At 51.9% G+C, this 20,652-nt stretch overlaps 1 protein-coding gene across 2 annotated transcripts in view; it reads left to right on the top strand.

Moving 5' to 3' along the window:
- Nucleotides 1–3,767, top strand: part of FUBP3 (far upstream element binding protein 3) — a 50,705-nt gene extending 46,938 nt beyond the window's left edge. For both annotated transcript variants that reach the window (XM_081263852.1, XM_081263851.1), the window contains exons 17-19: nt 263–334; nt 1,607–1,734; nt 2,425–3,767. In XM_081263852.1, coding sequence (XP_081119978.1) covers nt 263–334; nt 1,607–1,734; nt 2,425–2,433 — 209 coding nt within the window. In that variant the 3' untranslated portion in view covers nt 2,434–3,767. The remainder of the gene's footprint in view (nt 1–262; nt 335–1,606; nt 1,735–2,424) is intronic.
- Nucleotides 3,768–20,652: the final 16,885 nt, after the last annotated feature.

The raw sequence follows: 20,652 nt of genomic DNA, 5'->3' as shown, positions 1-20,652 counted from the left end.
TGCATGCTCACCCAGAGGTCGTCTGTCATTGGACAGAAGGGCCAGGTAAACCCCTTGTCCATGGAAGACAGGTCGGGGGCCTGGGATGGCCATCGCTCTGGCTCCCAGAGCTCTCCACTTCCAGCTCAGCTCCATCTGCAGAGAGCAGGGCCTTATCATGCTCGTCGCCAGCCCCTGCCTCACACTGGCCGTTTTCAGCCGTCCTGCCTGTGGTGCCTTCCTCCCAGGCTGGGGCCCTGACTGCCCTTTGTTCCTCGCGTAGACCAGCAGAGCCAGCCGCAGAGCAGCCAGCCTGACTACAGCAAGGCCTGGGAAGACTACTACAAGAAGCAGAGTAAGTGCCACGGCTTCGGGCACTGGCCCACCCCTGCAGCCTCAGCCCAGCTGCTCCTGGGCCTGTCGTCTGTGCTTTGTCACCTTCCCCACAGCTGGACCTCAGTACCCACACCTTGTCACACACTGCCTGTTGGACCTGGCTTGGTCCCTGTGGAGCTGAAAGGCTCCTATTAGTGCTGCCACCCACCCAGGCATCCTGTTCTCTGTGTGTCTCACTGATGCCCATTTTTGGCATTTCAGGATAGCTAAAGAGAAGAGAAATGGTGGAATTCGGGGAAGGGACCCTAAGCTGGACTAGGTGCCCGGTTGTTTTCTTGCTGTATAAGTCTTTTTTCTTACCTGTACCAGAAACTAAACTAGTCTTCAGAAGAGGGGGAGGGCGGCTGGGGCTGGAGCTCAGTGGGTACTGTGCTTGCCTAGCACAGTGAGGCACTGGGCTCGATTCCCTAGCACCATATAAAAAATAAATAAGTAAAGGTATTGTGTCCATCTACAACCAAATTTTTTTTTAATATTTATTTTTTAGTTGTAGTCGGACACAATATTTTATTTATGTGGTGCTGAGGATCGAACCCAGGGCCTAGCACATGCTAGGCGAGTGCTTTACCACTGAACCACAACCCAGCCCCCCAAAATATTTTTTTTAAAAAAATTAAATTAAAGGGGGAGGGAGTACATAGCAGCAAAAGCCCTGGTTCAGGACTTCACATCAGCACCAAGCCCAAGCGCATTTCCGTGACTGGCATCTTTAGGGTGGAACTTCTGGCTGACCCAACTTGGGTCAGAGGCTGTCAAACACCTGTTTTGGGAACCCTAGCGGCCATATTGTCACCAGGTCCATACCCCTTCTGGGGCCAGGGTGGGGGTGCCAAGGTGACCCTCATCAGCAGGGGACCTGCTAGCAGTTATGGTGCCCTTTCTTCCCTGACCTGAACCCACCCTAGACGTGTGGGGTATGTACGTCAAGCTGTGAGGGATTTGGATATTCCCTGTAGACACCACGCCAGGCTTTCCATCCACCTCGAGTCCCCGCAGCCACTCTTTCTGCCTTTGGCATTAGGAACTGCTGAGAGGCAGGCGTACGCAGGGCTTTGCTTCTGTAGAGCAGTTGGCTGTCTTCACCTGGGGTGTGGGACCCAGCAAGAGAAGACCACTTCGCCCAGCCTCCCCGTGCCCTCCAGAAGGGAGAACAGGTGCCTGGGCCCCAGGGAAGGGACCTGCCCCCAACGCTCCCATTCCCCTAACCCGTTTTTCCTCCCTTGTCACCCAGGTCACGCTGCCAGCACTGCTCCTCAGGCCAGCTCCCCACCAGACTACACAATGGCCTGGGCGGAGTATTACAGACAGCAGGTCGCTTTCTACGGGCAGACGTTAGGGCAGGCTCAGGCCCACAGCCAGGTCTGTAGACGGTCCCCAACACTGTGACACTTCCCACACCTCCCTGACCCCTGTCTCCCACGCCTCAGTGTTTGTCTGATGTCAGGGCGAGTGCAGTAGACTGCAGGGGAGCAGTCCCCTCCGCCCAGGGACCTCCTGAGAACACAGCAACCGCCATGCCGTCCCCCTCCTGGCTCCAGAGGAGTAGAGCGGGTTGGTGGTTCCCTCCTGGGCAGGCCCAGAGCTCAGCACCGAGTGCCAGCCTGCCTCTGGCCCTGTGTAGGCTCCTCAGGCAGGCACAGTGCCAGCTCCCGCCTTCATGCCCAGGAGCCTGGAGGGCTCTGCCTAGTCAGGGCCAAGACGGATTTCTCCTTAAAGTGGGGAAGAGGGCCAGGTGCTCCCATGGGCATATTTCAGGTCACCTGACGTCAGTCAGGTCCCATGGACAGTGTGCCGGCTCCTCCAGCCCTGGCATCCCACCGCCCAGTTGGCTGTGTCTTGGGGAAAGCAGGTGTCAGGGCTGGTAGTGGCCCAGGAAGAGTAGCACTCTTCTGCATCCTGCCCAATGTCCCCAGCAGAAGAGAAGCTCCAGACCTCCCCCCAAAGAGGTTTCTCAGGTTTGCATTGGTGCATGGGCACCTGTCACCTGCTGCCGACTCGGGACTGGAGAAGCTGCCGTGGGCCTGACACCTCCTCTCCTTCCTCCCACAGGAGCAGTAGAGCCGAGTCGCACAGCTGGCCCTTCCCCTCGAAATCAGTGTGAAAGAAAACCTGTTTGTAACAGAGGTTTTTAGATTTGCAGACTTTTGATGAAGAACCTTTGTTTTGTTCTGTGAAACACTATATTTAGATTAACAGAATTTTTCTAAAAATCGGGAAAATAAGTTACTAAAAATTGCTGATAATTTTTGTTTCATTATTCTTGTTTGTTATTTCAAATGTGTAAGCTCTGGGATTCTTTTTGGAGCAAAATACCTGCAAATTCAGGTGCCAGAATGTGCCTCAGAGCAGTGACATTTCAACATGATATTGTTTTGTTTGTTGTTTTGTTTTCGTGTCTTTTTATTTACAGTTTTTTCTGTTGCAACAGAAAGTGGCTTGGAAGTCTTAGGTGGTATGTAACAAATTCTTTAAAAAAATTTTTTTAAACAGTATTTAAATATTCTTAAATGTGTAAATTCATTAAATGTTTTACTTCTAATTTCTTGTATTTTGGCTGTCTGGTTTTATTGCATTTTTTAAAAAACTGAACTATTATGTATTGTAATTAATTATGTGAATTCTGAAATGAGACAGATAATTGTATTGCTGTCCAACAGGGTTTGGGAGGGGCATTTTGTAGGGTTTGTATAATTCCTAGAGTTCTAAAGGGTAATATAAAAGTGTGTTTGTGTGTTAGCATACATTTTTTTTTCGTGTCTCCATTACTGGTTGCAATTGTGTATCTAAGACCTCCAAGCTGGTTTTAAAAAACAAAACAAAAAACCTTTCTCTATTCTTTCAGAAATATAAATACTGTTATTTTTAATATTAAAAAGAAATTCAATATAACTTTTAACAAACACTGTGGAACATTAAACCGTATAAAAATGTAGTAACTATTTTTTAATTCCAAGGTGTTTTTTTGCTTTTTTCTTTTAAATATTTTCTTAATATTTGTCAAATTAACTAGATGAATAAGTAAATCTAGTATTAACCACAGTATGAATTAAATAATTTTGATTTAATAAAAGGGATAATATGATTTCCAATGTTTACTGTAGTGTATCTTGTACAGATAACATGTATTTTTAAAGGAAAAAATACGGAATTAAAGCTATTTTTTCTTGCATTTTTAATTGACCTGAGGGACATTCCGTTTGAAATGTACTGAAGTTACAGTTTCTGGGGTTTTCTCCTTGTTTTCCTTAAATGCTTGAAATGTCTAACTATTAAAAAAGGCAATTGGAAAATGTTATGCATGTTGTTTAAAAAGGTGTTCTTTGTATTTGACTGACAATTCATTTTACACTCTATATAATAAAATTTCCACAAGACATCTTGTGGGTGGAGTATTTTTAGTCTGCTTGCTTTCCTGCTTATTCCTCCCTCTGCCCCTGCCCGCCACTACTGAGACGGAAAGAAGGTTCTTGCAGATCTTGCCGGTCGTCATCTAGCTCTGCAGCAGCCTGACTGCATTGGTGCACAGCCTAGACGTCTAGCTACTTCGTTAAGCTTATTTTCTTTTAATGGCTTTGTGTGATACAATGGTCCAACTTGAGAGCCTTGGTTTAGGCCAGCCCACTTTCCTGTGACATCTAAGCATCTTAATGGCATGACGCCCAGAAGTCATAAGTGGAGTTCCCTCGAGCAGAGGCACCTTGTCCTGAGTAGAACTGGAAAGTTGAGGGAAGCAGCCAGATCACCATGCTGTCCTAGGAGAGGCACAATGCCCCTCCTTTTTCACCCCTCCAGCCCCCACCCCACCCTGACACTCCCTGGAAGCCCACGGCCATGTCTCTGGCTGTTGCTGCCACCTCTCTCCTGTCCACAGCGCTCACCTGCAGCTCTGTGGGTCTGGGGAGAGCTGGGAAGGGCCAGCAGATGTGCTGGTTTGTTCTGTTGTTCTCGTTAAGAAAACAAAAAGGCCCATGTCCTCACCCAGGGGGTTAAACCACAAGGGTCCTGCGGGCTGGACCTTGGTGGAGTGGAGTGGAGGTGGGCTTGGGGTTCTCGCTTTCTGTCCTTCCTGCTGACAGGCGGAGCTCAGTTGTCTGGAGTGTGAGCCACTCTGCCTCAGCCTTCAGCTTTTACGCCAAGCCCCATCTGGGTTTGCATCCCAGGCCTGTTCAGAAGCCTCCTATGGCTCATGTGCATACGTGTGTGTATCCAGTTCCTGTCCCTTGTCTCCACCCGACACTAAGAGGAAGATGAAGACACATCTGTGGCTCCTTTAGCCCAAAAGGGGGTGGAGAGCGGCCCATCTGGGCCATGTTGAGGCCTGTTGAGAGCCGGAAGACAAAAAGGAGATGTGGCATCTTTAACTACACCTCTAGAGAATCGAGTTTGACGTTGAGAAATTGAATAGTAAAAGCCACTTGGAGAGGGGGAGGGCCGAGGGAGAGGGTATAAACGCTGATGGCGGTAATGGGAATGGGAGAGGGCATTACAGACAGGACTTCCTTCTAATTCATCTTCCAAGCTCTGTGCCAAAACAGCATTTGGCATGGTTCACAGGGAGCGATTGTGTGATAATGAACCCTAAGGTGTCCCTTAATTGAAGACTGAGCATTGCGGTTTGTGCCAAGAGTCGTAAATGGTGCAGGCTTGCGGGAGGATGCATTTTCTTAAATGTATCGGTAAGTACAGATTAGCGCTTGTCCCCAGTGAAATGCCCATACTATAAATTATGGAAATCTCTCTCCCTTTCTCTCTGATGCAATCTTTTATTGGGGGGAGGGGGAGGTACAGCAGGAGGCAAGGGGGAAAGTTTGCAAGCGTATGAAATTTGGTCTCTCATTAACATGGCGCCCGCCCACAGAAGATGGTTTTCATCAGCAGTCTGCTGTCCTGGAAGGCTAAAGTGCTTGAAATGTACCAAGTTCAGCGATTGTGTTCCATTAAGAAAGCTGCATGGTCATCACTGAAAGGGCAGCCTGCGTTTGGGGCAGCAGGGGCGGGGCGGGCGGGTGCCCAGTCTGTCTTCAGAAGGCTGGCCCCACCCCCGCCCTCCACCTCACATGCACTTGGTCTCTACCAGGCGCCAAGTTCAGCATGCACTGAGGGCCTGCTGAGCTGACCCCAGCCCACCCAGAAGCTGGGGGTGGGGAGCTCTGGCTAACCAACATGCCTCCATCAACACCTGTGGCCTCTCATCTGGTAGGAGGTACTGTCTTGACAGTGTCCTTCACAACTGGTGACCATCTGAGATGTTCTATAGCCCCCACAGCAGGATTGACCAGGGACACAGATGATTGCCATGCCAGACCCAAGAAGGCGTTGGATACCCTGGAGCCCCAGCTTCCAGCTGGCTAGGGCCCCACTCTTTTCCAAGCCCCACTCGTGGTCCACTGGGGCCCAGCTGGGGTCTTTGAAGATGGGCTAATGCAAATGGTCCTGATAGACTCTTAGAGATTAATGGCCCGAAAGTGGCTTGGCAATTCCGCAGGGGTCTGCTGGCCCTGGGTCCACATCTTGTGTGCAGAGGAAGAGGAAGCAAAGATAGCCCTCAACATGCTTGAAACAACAGCCACCTTCGCTGTGCTGTGTCTCCAGGGCCTCGCTCTAACAGCTCCAAAGGAGTCCTGGCCCTTTCCAGGCAACTGCTTTGATGGTGGATCTGCACCTGGAGAGCTAGACAGGACTGTTCTCCCCATTTCACAGATGAGGGCTTAAGAGTCCAGAGGCTCAGGGACCCACCCTATTCACTTGAGCTTGGGGGTGGTGGCAGTTCTGTGCTGAAGCCCACCCACTGGGGCCTCGGTGGAGAGCATGGCTGCACCAACAGCAGCTCACAGCCTCTTGCAGTTACCACCAAGTGAGGCAGTTGCTGTGAGGGGGAGCCGTCCTAGAGGGGATGAACAGCAGCACTGGTCTGGGCCCTGGAAATGTGTAATAGTTATTTTCAGTTGCACATTTGCAAACTCACCTACTCACTAAAACTTTTCTCCACAGGTTTTAATTGGTGCAGTGCAGTTGTGCACAATGGTAGGATTTGTTGTTCAATGCTCATGCATGCACACAGTATAAAATATAACCTGGCCAGTATCACTCCTCATACTTCTCCTTTACCTTTCCTCCTCCCTTCCCCTGGTTTTCATGAAAGCCCCCACCTTCCTTTTCCTTTTCCTCTCTAGCTTCTACACATGAGAGATACCCTAACCCTCGGCCAGTACTCCAGTCACTTCTGCAGTCCGTTCCTAGCCAGGCTGAACAAGACGATGCTCTCTGCCTGCCAATCTGGCTCACAGGGTCGACCCCACTTCTCCCTGCTGTGATTTGAATACAGTGTGTCCCCTCTGAAACTCATGGAAGTGTGGCTGCCTGGTGGTGGTGTTGGGAAGTGGGGCCTTTCTGAGGTATTAAGAGACAAGCCGCTCTTGCGGGAACACAATCGCTGAACTTGGTACATTTCAAGCACTTTAGCCTTCCAGGACAGCAGACTGCTGATGAAAACCATCTTCTGCGGGTGCCATGTTAATGAGAGACCACACAGTAGGCGAGGCAGTCCCTGTTTTGTTCCTCCCACACTTGCCCACTTGCCCTTTGGCCATGAGGCCCTCAGCAGTGGCCAGGGCCATGCCCCTGGACTTCCCAAGCTCCAGAATAAACCTCTTTGTAACTGACCCAGCCTAGGGATTCTGTTACAATAACAGAAAGTGGACAAAGACTTCCGCAAGAGCGAAGGTGCCCTGCTGCTGATTCCACCCAGACTTTTAGAGGTGAGAAGATGGCTGACGAAGGTCCTTTTTTTTTTTTTTTTCCTTCACAGTATTGGTATTTGAACCCGGGGCACTTTACCAGTAAGTTATATCCCAAAACTCTTTTATTTTGAGACAGGGTCTTGCTAAGTTGCCCAGGCTAGCCTCAAGCCTCCTGAGCTGCTAGGATTACAGGTGTGCACCACTGCACCCACGCTGAGGTGGCTTTTCTGCTCTATTTGAGCATCAGGGGCAAACTGTAACTCTGAAAATAAATGTCAGCCTCAGCACTGACCCACTGGGCTCTCCTGCACCACCCCAGGAAACCATGGTCCAAGGCCTGGCTCATGATCCCCCAGTTACATCGGCAAAACCCTTGGGAAAGAGCAGCCCTCCAGGGAGCAAGCTATGAGAAGCCAGCGCGCCCACATACCTGGTGTGTGACAGATGTGTGGACAATTGCAGCCAGCGGTCGATGGATCCAGGAGGCTGAGTCCCGGCTCACAGATGATATCAAGGAACTCCTTCTTCAAGCACACGGAAAATGAGGCTGAGACCCTTCAGGTCACCTTCCATCAGCCTCCAATCTTGACTTCCCCGAGAAGCAGGGGCCTAGGCCCCCTTCTCACCAGGGGCCTGGGACCTCCAACACCCAGCTGTCACCACCAGCCCTTCCGACAAGTTCCCAGCAAACCTCAGAAATCCCCACACCTTCTATCCACTGGGCACTGTCAGGCGCTGGAGGCTGCGGCCATGTGTCTAGGAGGAAGAGGACGATAAAGACCGCTCTCAGCATGGCTGTCACCTCACAGGTCACCTGCCCCTCTCTCTCTCTCTCTCTCTCTCTCTCTATATATATATATATATATATATATATATATATATATATATATATATTCTATTTTATTTATATATACCTATATATTTTTTAATATTTTAGTTGCAGATGGAATCAGTATTTTTATTTTATTTACTTATTTTTATGTGGTGCTGATGATCAAACCCAGTGCTTCATATGTGCGAGGTGAGCGCTCCATCACTGAGCTATAGCCCTAGTCCCTAAATATATATATATATGTATGTGTACGAGTGTATATATATATTTTAACACTTTATTTTTTAGTTGTAGGTGGACACAATACCTTTATTTTATTTTCATGTGGTGCTGAGGATCCAACCCAGTGCCCCACGCATGCTAGGCGAGCGCTCTTCCTCTGAGCGCTGGCTTTTGTTCTCAACCAGGACAGCCAATTTCCAGTTTTCTATGTGACTTGAATGGACCACTTCCCCCACCTTTTTTCTTCTTTCAGTAGTGGGGATTGAACCCAGGGGAGCTCTATCATTGAGCTACATGTTCAGTCCTTTCATATTTTTTATTTTTGAGACATGGTCTTGCTAAGTTGCTTAGGTCCTCACTATACTGCTAAGGCTGGCCTCAGACTTGCAATCTGCCTGCCTCAGCCCCTAAGTCATGGGATACAGGTGTACACCACTGCACCCAACAAACAGGTCACATCTCTTGACGTCAGTTTCGCTTCCTTGAAATCAGACAACACCAGTGGTTCCAAATTGTGTTAGGCTGGGTCTGGTGTCCGATATTTGACTCAATGTTTAATAAAAGATAAGTTATTAAATGTGTTTAAACATTCTAATTTTTTTTTAACAACTCGTATTTAGCTCAGTGGTGGAGTATGTGCTCCACATGTGAAAGGCCATGATCCCCAGCAGCAGGGGGAAAAAACCCTCAACTACATAGTATGCTACACTTGCATTTGATCCATTTGGCCTGTCCTTGTGCCAATTTAATGGCATTTTATTTTATTTATTTATTTTTCTTTTTCTTTTTTTTAGGTACTGGGTATTGAACCAGGGGCACTTAACCACCGAGCAACATCCCCATCCCTTTTTATATTTTATTTAGGACAGGGTCTTGCTGAGTTGATGAGGCTGGCTTTGAACCCCAGATCCTCCTCAGCCTCCCAAACCATGGGGATTACAGGCCTGTGCCACTGTACCTGGCTGGCATTTTAATTACTCTATCTTTATAGTAGATACAAATTGACTTTACCAATTTTTACAAGATTGCCGGGACTACCCTCTACCCTTTGCATTTGTATAAGATTTTAGGGTTAGTTTGTCTATCTCCACCCCCCACTAAAATGTTTAAAAACTTGCAGGGCAGGACTGGGGTTGTGGCTCAATGGGAGAGTGTTCGCCTCGCACATGCAAGGCCCTGAGTTTGATCCCCGGCACCACATAAAACTAAATAAATAAAAAAAAGGTATTGTGTCCATCTATAACTAAAAAAAATATTTTTAAAAAACTTGTAGGGATTTTGATTGGGAATGCATTGAATCTATGGATCTATTTGGAAAAAATCAATACTTTTAACCAATACTGAGCTTTCCAATCCATGCACATATGAGATCTCTTCTTTTACTTACTTCTTTGATTTGTCTCTATAATTTTTGTACTTTTCAGTAAAGAGGTCTTATACATCTTTATTTTCATTTATTCCTAGATTTTTCATGTTCCACTATTATTGGAAATGGTATTTATTTGTTTTTTAGATGTTGATGGACCTTTATTTTATTCATTTATTTATATGTGGTGCTGAGAATCGAACCCAGTGCCTCACACATGCTAGGCAAGTGTTCTACCACTGAACCACAACCCCAGGCCAGAAATGGCATTTTTATTTCAGTTTTTAATCCCTAGGTTGGGCAGCTAGTTCCAGAAATGCAAATTTTCTTTTTCCTATTCTTTTGTACCTGGGATTGAACTCAGAAGCACTTGACCACTGAGCCACATCCCCAGCCCTTTGTTTAGAGACAGGGTCTCACTGAGTAGCTTAGCGCCTTGCTGTTGCTGAGGCTGGCTTTGAACCTGCGGATCCTCCTCTCTCAGCCTCCCCAGCCACTGGGATTACAGGTGTGTGCCACCACACCCAGCTAGACACAATTTATCTTTTACACATTGCCTTTGATTCCAATGACCTTGCTAACATCCACTTATTCTTTTTTTTTTTTTTTTTTGGAGCTGGGGATCAAACCCAGGGCCTTGTGCATACAAGGGGAAGCACTCTACCAACTGAGCTATATGCCCAGCCAACTTATTAATTCTAATAACTTATAAATCTGACTTTTCTACATTTACAGTCATGTCACTGATGAACAATGATGGCGTCAGTTTTTCCTCCCCATCCTTATGTCCTTTGTTTCTTCTGGTTGACCGACTGCTCCAGCGGAGACCTTCAGGACATCATTGGTTGGAGGCAGAGAGGTCAGAACACTGGTCCTGTTCCTAATCTCGGAGGGCATGTTCACCCTAGCTTACCATTCATCATGCCTGATGTTCCCTTCTGTTTTTAGTTTGCCAAGAGTTTCATCATAAATCGATGTTTTCAAATACTTTTTCTCGTTTAAATATTCCTCAGTTATCAATGGACTTTTATGTATCTATATGCAGTGCTGAGAATTGAACCCAGTGCCTCACACAAGCTAGGCAAGCTCTCTACCACTGAGCCACCACTCCAGCCCCTCAAATGCCTTTTCCACATCTGTGGAGAACACCAACTGTCAGTGTGTCCCTGTTCTAGAGCCCTTGCCTGGCATGCATGAGACCTGGGTTCCAACCTCAGCACTGAAAAAAAAAAAACAAAAACAAAACTAGAGAACATCATGTGATACATCTCCTTTTTTGCTTTAATATAGTGAATTACATTAATTGATTTTCAAGTGTCAAGCCAGCCTTGCATTCCTAGAATAACCTCATGGTGGTCATGATATATTACCTATCCCTTTTTTCTTTATATACATGGCTTGATTTGTTATTATTTTTTTTTGTTAGAGTTGCTGCATGTATGTTCATGAGAATCACTGGTCTGTGATGTTGCTTATACATACTTTGACCCAATCAGCCTGAGCTGTGAGCTAACTGGTCCCTTGCAGGGCATTACCTATAGGAAATGTCCAGACACTCTACCAGTCTTTAAATTCAGGCCCATGGACATCTGCCCTGGCAAAATTGCACCAAAAAGAAGTCAATGACAGAGTTCCATGCTCAGTTAGACGCCAGGCAAGCCTCCAGCAAGTAGAGCACCCACCATGGCTGTGGGCCCTGCAGCTCAACCCCCGACACTGGAGTACCAGTTGTCTTCCAGGCTCCGTGCTTAGCCCTAGGGCACAGTCCGGGCTCTCCCCACCACAGAGCTGGGTGGGGAGAGGGGCCCTGTGTACATCTAACAGTGGTTAGTTAGGAATTCAACTTAGATACAAAAGGTTCTTCCTAGACAGTTGAATCTTTAGAATCCCTTTTATTAAAGAGTATCGAAACCAGGTGCAGTGGGGCATCCTTGAAATCCCAAGAATTCGGGAGGCTGAGGCAGGACGATCACAAGTTCCAGGCCAGTCCCAGTAACTTAGTGAGGCCCTGTCTCAAGATCAAACATAAAAAGGGATGGGGATGTGGCTCAGTGGTAAAGCACCCCTGGGTTCAATCCCCAGTACCAGAAAAATAAAATAAGAAGAGGTAGAAATGCAATTTAGTGGGAACACACCCCTAGGTTCAGCCATCAGTACCAAAAAGAAGAGTACCCAAGACGACAAGTTGAATAGTTCAAAACCTGCTGTTGGCAACTGGGCAACCCTCTCAGGAATCACTTGGATAACAAGACTCATGGGATGCGGTCATCCAAGACCCCTTTTTTAAAAATCACCAACAAAATAACTTCATTGTCTCCAATGGTGGTGGACTACAGCCAGTGATAGCTCTAAGTGTGAACTTAAATATCTACTGCTATCTAAATGCCTCTTGAATCTTTTTTTGGTTTGGGGCCATTAGAAGGTGTTGCACTGGGTGAGTGTGTGTGTGTGTGTGTGGGTGGGTGGTATGTGTTTCCTTGCTTTCATTTACCTGTTTTTGCAATTGCTCTGTGTGGGGTTCCCTCAACTCCCTGGATCTGGGCTTTGCTGTCTGCCATTAGTTTCTGAAAGTCTTCGCCATCTTCACCTGGGCTCCTTCTCCTTCTGATATCCCAGCTCTGCACGTGCTACCCCCTCTGAAGGCATCCTATCGTTCTTGAATGTCCTGCTCTGTTTCTTTCATTCATTTTCTCTTTTCCTTTCCGTTCAGGGAGTTTCTCCTGGACTACCTTCAAGCCACTGATTCTTCCCTCGACAAGGTCCTGTCTCCTGATGGGCTACCCAGAATCCTTCACCTCTGATCCGATGTTTCTGATGTCCAGCGTTTGCTTTGATTCCCTCTGAGAGTGCCCACGTCCCTGCTCACGTGGCCGTCTGCTCCTGCCTGCGCTTGCTCTTCCTATCCCAGCCCTTGGTGTAGCCACCATCATTATTTCCAGTTCCCCATCATTATTTCCTTATTGAAATACCTCGGATGACTCCAGCCTGTCATGTCTGAGTCTGCTTCCCATCCTGGGCTGTCTCTCCAGGTTGTTTTTCTTGCCTTTTGGCATCCCTTGCAGTTTATGGCTAAAAACTAGACCTGAGACCTGTGGTGTCAGGTGATGGGGACGAGGTCAAGTGGCGCAGTGAGACCTCACAGCCCTGGGAGCGGGGCCGCGTTTCCTGTTTGCTGTGGCTCTGGGTGCCAGAGGCTTCCAGTTCTCTCCTGTCCTTGGTTTCACTGCCTTATGACATGCCCACATCCTCCTCCTCAGAGAGCCCATTTGGAGCTCTTCTGGCTGTCCCCCACTCTGGGACGACCCTGCAGCCTGATGGTGTGTAGAGGTGGGGAGTGTCAGTCTTTTCCTGGGCCCGGGCCGTGACCTTCCCAGCATCCCTGCAGGGTCAGGGCCCTTCCCCAGTCTCCTCTGGTGTGCGGTGAGGTTCTTCCCTCCCCTGACCCTGCAGGCCTGCGGGCCTTTCTCTGAGAGGACCTGGTGGGGCTCCCGCAGGGAAAGGGGTGCAAGTGGAGCCTCTTCTGGAGGCCCAGGACTTTGTTACTCAGATGCCAATCCACACTCAGCCTCTGGAAGCGGTTGAAAGACGTGCCTTTGAGGTGTCCCACAGCCTGCGGCTCTGACAACCCCAGCTCCGGCTGGACTCTAGGATCTCCTGCCTGCCTTCCAGGCCCTAGTTTCCTGCAATCTTGTTTCTTTAATGGACTCAAGAAAAGCCTGCTTTTTTCTCTTTGGCAAGGACTTGAGCGATGACCTCTGTCCCTTCCGTGTCAGAGCTGAAACCCAATGCCAGTGCTGTCCTGACGTGGTTCCTGCAGGAAGCAGTTCGCTGTTCAACAGGCTTGGCACCCTCTTCCTCCCCCGGCCCGCCAGGACGTGAAAGGGCCTCTGTGGTGGGACACAGCTGAGCACAGTGGGCAGGTGGCTCTAGGTACCCCTGGAGAGCGTTGAGGGGCACCAGAGGACATTTGGTTCAAGGATGAAAGACTCTTCTCGAAACTTAGAATCCACGGAGGATTCTAGGCCCCAGGCGAGCATTCCTCCTCATGGCCTGGATGTGACATGTGCCCACTTGCTTTGGCAACATCAACATGTCACACACCTAACCATTCAGTGTTCTTTGGCCTCTTGTCATGCAAGAGGACCAGCACAGTGCAAGTCCCCAGTAGCTGCTGGCTGAACTGGGTCACCTTTCCCGAGCATCTCCAGGAACTGGAAGCTGCCGTGGCTGAACTAATGCCTTGCCCTGGCCTGGGGCCCCAAATGCCAGATCCAGCCCAACATGACACTGGGTATGCATCGACTATTTCCGTGACAAAGATTTAAAAATGAGCTAGGCATGGTAGCATACACTGTAATCCCAGCTCCTCAGGAGTCAGGTCTGGAGGATCCAAGTTTAAGGCCAGCCCCAGCAGGGTCTTAATGAGACCCTGTCTCAAAACAAAAAAAATGAAAAAAGAGCTGGGTATGTATAGCTCAGTGGTAGAGCAGTGAGAGAAAGAAGGAAGGAAGGAAGGGAGGGAGGAAGGGAGGGAGGGAGGGAAGGAGGGAGGAAGGACGGACAAGACAGAGATTCTGGAGTACTCAGAAGTTTCTGAAATAAATACAACTGTAATTTGCTGGATATTTGGAGCAGTAAATATCCCTTTCATTGCAACTGCAAGTAATTTAACTGGTCTTTGCAGAAGTTTGTCATCCTGATGGTCAGGGTATGGATCCAGACAGAGAGGAGGGGAGAGTTGGGAGGGAGTAAAGGCAGAAAATTCATTCTACAATTTAAAATCTCAGGTGGCAGAGTGTGTGCGCAAAGCTCTCGGTTCAAGCCAGCCTTGCAACCAGTTAGTAAATACAAGTCTTCATCCAGGCGGGATTGTACCCTTTCTTTTTCTTTTCTTTTCTTTTTCAGATGCTGGAGATGGAACCCAGGGCCTTGCATACTCTAGGCAAGTGCTCTACCATGGAGCCACACCCCAGCCCTTGACACATCAATAGTTGAGGGGGGGGGGGGACTCTGTGATGTGAAGAGGCCACCTGAGGAGTTTTGTTCTCTGGGCTGTAGAGAGCTGGTGAGGCCCGAGGAGGGCACAGACTTCGAGGACATTCATTACCCTGGCTGAACCTGTTTCCTCCTCTTTAAACCGGTGACCGAGGAATCGACCTCAGAGTTGTTTGGCATGTGCATCACCCAGTGCTTAACACAGGACCGAAACAGAGGTCTCAGAGAGCAGAACCAGAGACCCTCCATGCTTGGGCCAGTCCTAGCGCTGGGGTGGTAAGGATGGTAACGGTGCTCTGGGGAGAGGTTCCATGTTGTGGGTGGGGGGTGAGGCGTGAGGTAGAGGTTTGGGAAAGTCTGAGGCCCTGGTTGTAGAGGGGGAGAAGCCAATGTCCTTGGGAGGACACTGCAGTGGGCTCCTCTCACTCTGGCTCCTGCACCTATTCCCTGGGGTGTTTTTGCCAGGGCCTCAGATCTCCCCCCTACCCTGGCTGTGACCAGGGCTTGGAGGATCTGGGCTGCCCTGGCCTGCATCTTCCAAGACTGTGGACTCTCCTCCCTGGGTCAGAGACCTCACATGCCTGCCAGAACAGGCCGGCAAGACTGGAGGCCTCACTGTCCTGGAACCTGCTTCTGCCACCCGGGGGCCATTGCCCCACCCATCATGCACTCACCAATGTGTACCCCTGGTTCTGGCCCTGGGGACCAGGACAAGCCCCTAGGCCTAGAGGCGCTCTCAGTCTTGAGGAGGGACCCCAGCAATATTTGGTGTATACCATTGTACCTTCATAGTCCCCAAAACTGCATGTGTTGTTGGTGCTAGTATTGGTTTGGTTTTGGCTTCCCCTCTTCCTTCACTTTTTTGTACTGGGGATTGGGCCCAGGGTGCTTTACCACAGCTGCACCCTAGCCCTTTTTATTTTGAGACAAGTTATCCCTAAGTTGTGCAAGCTGGATTCAAATCTGCTGTCTTCCTGCCTCAGCCTGGGATGACAGTCCTATGAGCTTTCCATGCTGTGTCCTCTGTCCCTCACCACAGCCCTCCCAGTGGAGGTTCTATTGTTAACCCCATTTTGCAGATAAAGAGACTAAAGCTCAGAGAGGAGAATGGGTACCTTGTTTCTAATACACATCTGCAGATCTCTGGGGCTCTTGGCATTTTCCTATGAGCCCAGATGATCCATACACACGGGCCAAGTGGTCACAGAACAGGGAAAATAATAGCAATAGCAGCCTCAATGTCACCTCAGTGTCCACTGTGCAGCTCAGCTCATAACAAGCTTCACTGCAGGGCAGGTCCTTATTCCCGCTCTGCAGATGAAGAGGAAGACACAGGGACAGGAGTCCTCCAGAGAGCTGTCTGTCACTGGCAGAGCATCCATTATGTCCAGGCCCTCATAGTTGCCCAGGAGACCAAGGGTCAGGTGGTATAAAACAAGTTACCACCACCTCTGGCCCACCAGGGTGCACCCTGGCAGAAGCTGGATAGACAGACCAAGGACTGGGTCTGCCCTGGTCACCATGGTGCCCCAGGGTCCTGTACAGGGTGTGGCACACATTAGGTCCTCAGTATGTATGTATAGAAGACAGGAATGACCAGAAGCCTCCAGGATTCCAGGTGAGGCAAGAGAAGGTCCAGATGCAGTAAGTGCACCCTGACAGCTCTAGACTCCTCTGCTCCCAGAAAACGTCAGAGAGGAAGCTCCAGGCAGGAGGAGGACTGGCATGAGGACCAGGAGGCAGGAAGCCTTGAGGGCCCAGGAGGTGGCTGAGGAAAGCAAGGTGGCTGGTGGGGTGGGAAGGGGCTCTGGTGGAGGAAAGGATATGATGGTGGGAGATGGCTCCTTCTGGCCACCCTGAGACTCACAGGAGCAGCAGGCAGCTGCGCAGACGGAGCCGCGAGAGCTGGGGAGATGTCGGAGGCCTGTGTGTCTGATGCCCTCAATCCTCCCTCTCTACCTCCTCAGTCTCCCAGATCTCTGGGCTCTTCTGCGATCCCCCGCCTCAGCTCCCTTCATCTGTCTTTCTGTCTCCACTTCTCATGTATCTGATCTTTCCACATTGGCCTCTCTTTACACAAGTCTCTCCTCCTCCGCCCCCCTCTGCCTCTCGCCTCTCCTGACGTCCAAGCCTGACCCAGCGCCTCTTGCCTTGGTCGGGCCAGGGCCGTAGCGCTGGCATCCGCTGGCCTGGGGGATGGGGCATGGGCGATGGTGGCGAGGGGCGTTGTTTTGAGAGGCACAGGGGAAAAGCCACCGGCCCTGGACGCCCAGGGAGACTCGCGTGCCAGTCACCTTCGGGCCCGGGCGCCAGCTCAGAGTTCGTCAGGCTCGACGTGGGAGCCCCGGGGCGCGCCTTTGTCTCTCCATAGGCCTCCCAGGCTAATTAGATAGGGTAGGAGTGAGGCTGCGGGGGAGGGGAGACCGCTGTCCCTATTCACCGCTTCACGTCCGCTACTCTGCCGGGCAGCCGGGCAGCAGGCTGGGCTGGTCCCAAGTCACGTCTATTGAAGCTGGTCCAGCCGCCCGAGGTCCCACACCACACGGGCAGCGGGTCGCGCCTTTGTCCGCGCCGCAGGTGGCTCCCTGGAGCCCTGAACCGTCCTACGGGAACCCGGGATGGGTGGGACCGGACACATGGGCCCCAAGCAAGGAGAGAATTTCCCGGGGCACCGCGGGAATGGAGAAAAGAAAGACTGAGACTCGTCGAGAGAGAGACGTGGGAGGAGGAAGCTGAGAGTGTGTGAGAAAGCGGGAGAGGGTCTCAGAGCGCAGGCGAAAGAGGACATTGCGGAGGAAGGGAGGAGAGGTGGAGACGGGGTAGGGTGGGGGGCGGGGGACAAGAGGTAGGGACAGCGCGACGGCAACAAGCGCACCCGGAGCGCAGGGAGCAGACGGAAACCGGAGCAAGCAAGGACCGAGTCGCGGGAGGGGCTATCGAGAAGCCACCAAATGAGGAGGGACGCGCGGACGACGCAGGGGGCCCCACTCCCGCCGCAGGGTTGGGGCGCAGGGGGCTGGGGACCCGGGTGGGGGTTCCGGGCGCGGCCACATTCTTCGCCTTTTTTCTTCGGGCTCATTCCGGTCGATCGATACCTGCGCGGGACCTGCCCCCGTCGCTAATATCTTTTTAATGAGTTCGCGGGGCTTAAAGCCAGAGAGATCTGCCCTCCAGGGTGGATTTTCGCCCGGCAGATGTTTCGGGAGGAGGAGGCGAGCGGAGCCCCCGGGAGGGAGGAGACAAATCTCTCCCTCCGAGGGGCGAGGGCCGGAGACTTTCTTCTAAAGTTCAAAAGAAAGGGGCTTTCACTCAGCCCCCAAAAATGTATTTCTCCGCGGACAATGGGCTTCTTTCTGCGCCTCCCCAGGCCGGCGGGGCGGTAGGGGCGGGGACCCGTGCGCTTTGGCCCCGCCTGATCAACTCGCGCCCCCAGGCACCCGGGCCCGGCCGCGGAGAGCGGGCGCAGGAGCCGGGAACCTGGCCTCCGCTCCAGACGTCCCACTGAAGTGCGTGTCCGGGCCTGAGAGGACCGTCGCGACGCACCGACGAGAACGAAAGTGCCCCGCCGGCTGATGTGCCGAGACTGGGAGCCTCGGGCTGCTCCCCAGCGCTCTGTGTCTCGTGGGTGCCATGCGGGGCCTGAATGGGTGCGCGCTGGGGCCTCTACCGGAGGCAGGACGCGTCACTGAACGAGGACCACCGGCGGGTCCCCTCGGCGCTCCGCCCTGCGCTAGGCAACAAGTAGAAATTAGCAGGCGCCGGGCGGCCGCAGGGCCCCAGCCCCTCCTCGCGCCCTCCGGCCCCCGCTATCCCTTTTGGTCGCCCCTGCTCTTCTCTTCCACACCGGCTCCCGAGTGTCCCCCAGTCCCTGGGTCTGTCGGCCTGCCTCTGCCTCCCTCTCTCCTACTCCCGTGGGCTAGGGGGGAAGGGGAACCGGGCTGTGAGGATGACCTCCGAAGAGCCGCGGCTGATTGATTCGTTCCGCTCGGAGCCGGGACCGGGGGCCCGGGCGGCAGCGGTGGCGGCGGCGGCGGGGATAAAGATGTTCTCCCTGAAAGGGGGAGGGGGCGCGGAGCGGGAAGCGGGGCCATTCACTCCTGGCCCGGCCCCTCGGGAAGCCCTGCTGAAGAAAGGGGGCCGAGGCCTATTCAAGCCCTACGAGCCGCCCACAATGGACCGATATACTGGGGGCTTCTCTATTAACGCCCATGAATATTAAAGAGATCGCGGAGCGGGGGCCGTGGGCGCGAGGGTGGGGGGGCTCCTGCCAGCTCCGGCCGGCCGGTCCGAGGGAGGGGTCTTCGGCGCGGGCACACACTGCGCCTGGGCCCTGAAGAAAACGACGCGGTTCATCCGCTGGAACCCCTGGAACATGTGATGTTTCCCCTCCACATCACCACAAGAAGCGAACTCAGGGGCCTTGCTCCCCATTCCCAATGGGCCCTGAGGCTAGGAGCTCCCTTTCCTAGGGGCGCGCCCGGGAGAAGGTACTGCTAGGCCAGAAACTCAAAATGCGAAAGCGCCCTGGAGACGCCCCAGATCTGCGGGCCTGCCTGCTGGAAGGTTGTTCTGACCTCTGCTTCTGGCCCTCCCTGCCTGCCAGGTTTGCTGATTCCGAGCAGAGCAAGGGAATGGGACTCCGTGGCCACTGCGGAGCCCAGGGTCCTTGCATCTTCTGTCCTCAAACTGGGATCTGGGACCCAAATACTGCGCCCCGGAACGGAAGGACGCACAGACCTGAGGGCTTTTCTCAGTGGGGAGCGTCATGGGAATGTCAAAATCCTTAGGATTTGGGGGAGGGGGAAGTGACCTGACCCAAAGAGAGGCAAGGTAGGAAGAAACCTCAGTCCACAAAGTACGACCCAAACCATTGCACAGACAGGAACACTGAGGCCTAGAGAGTAGAACGCGTATCTGTTCTCGCGAGCCATGAAGTAGATTTCCGGCCCTGGGAGCCGAGAGCACGTTTGCCAGCACTGCTCCCCGACGTAGTCTCCTTTCCTGTACCCTGGCGCATTCTCCTCTCCATTTAGTCTAGTAGAAGCCAAGGCCCAGGCGCCAGTTAGGTCTTCTTGCCATAAACCATTGGATTCTAATCGTCCCTTCAGATTTGAGCCCTCAGGAGTGAACTAGCGAGTCCTGCTGGCGGCATCCGGAAGGGAGTGGAGGTTCTGGGACCCTACCTTGCCGGCTGCGCTTGCTCCTCCGCAGGGCTGCCCTCTGCTGGCGCGGTGCCCGATGGTTCTGCTTTCTGCGGTGCCTGCCCTGGACGCCAGGCTACGGTGGATCTGGGTGCAGGGTCTGAAGACTCTCTGGGTGCCTTCCCTTCTCAATGTTCCCAGGCAGGACCCGAATGTCAGAGACCACTGGCCAAAACTGGAGTGCCTGGGCCTGGGATCCATGGCTGCCAGGTTGAGGCAGATTTAGCAACGGCCCAGCGGGGATTTTTTCCAAAGGGTATTGAGACAGAGTCTGGTTTGTGGGAGTACAGGTCACCTTTCCTCCAACCAAGTTCGTGAACTTCAAGGAAGTTCTGAGTTGTTGGCAATGTCCAATTGAGACCTAATCTATGAGCCCAAACTAGCTGGGAAAGTGCAGAACACTTCCCTCTGCGGTATCTTAAGTGAACTTCACAAGTGTGGGGGTGGGAGGGCCAAGGACTTTGGCAGTTGAGGGAATGTTCCTAATGTCCCCCATCACGAGGTGTGTCTGGGGCTGGGATCGGAGGCGGGCGTGTGGTTAATCCCAGATGCAGCCAAGCCTGCAAGAAGTTGTGGCTTTCCCACCTTGGTTTGGGCTCAGTAATTCCGGTTTCAGGAGAGGCGATCCGAAGTGTCTTGTAAGCATCGGGCCAGAAAGTCTACTACTGGGGTGAAGTAGGAGAGGGGGAAAGGGAGGAAGGAGAAAGGGAGTGGCCGATGAGAAAGAGCTAGGAGCAAGGAGACGAGAGGACGCAGCCGGCTTCCCCAGGATGTATCTCGGAGGCTGAGTCGCCAGCGAAGCCGCGCCGCGACCCGTCGCCGGGCAGCTGGAGGCTTCGGAGGGCGTTCACTCTGAGGCTGGGCAGTTTCCACCCACGACAAGTCCAGGGACCCCTTTTGGGACTCATGGTATCCCGCAGG

Source organism: Spermophilus citellus (genome assembly GCF_964194105.1).
Source record: "Spermophilus citellus genome assembly, chromosome: 2".
Classification (NCBI taxonomy): Eukaryota; Metazoa; Chordata; class Mammalia; order Rodentia; family Sciuridae; genus Spermophilus; species Spermophilus citellus.
Note: the sequence above shows the minus strand (reverse complement) of the source record. Positions and strands in the feature narration are given on the sequence as shown.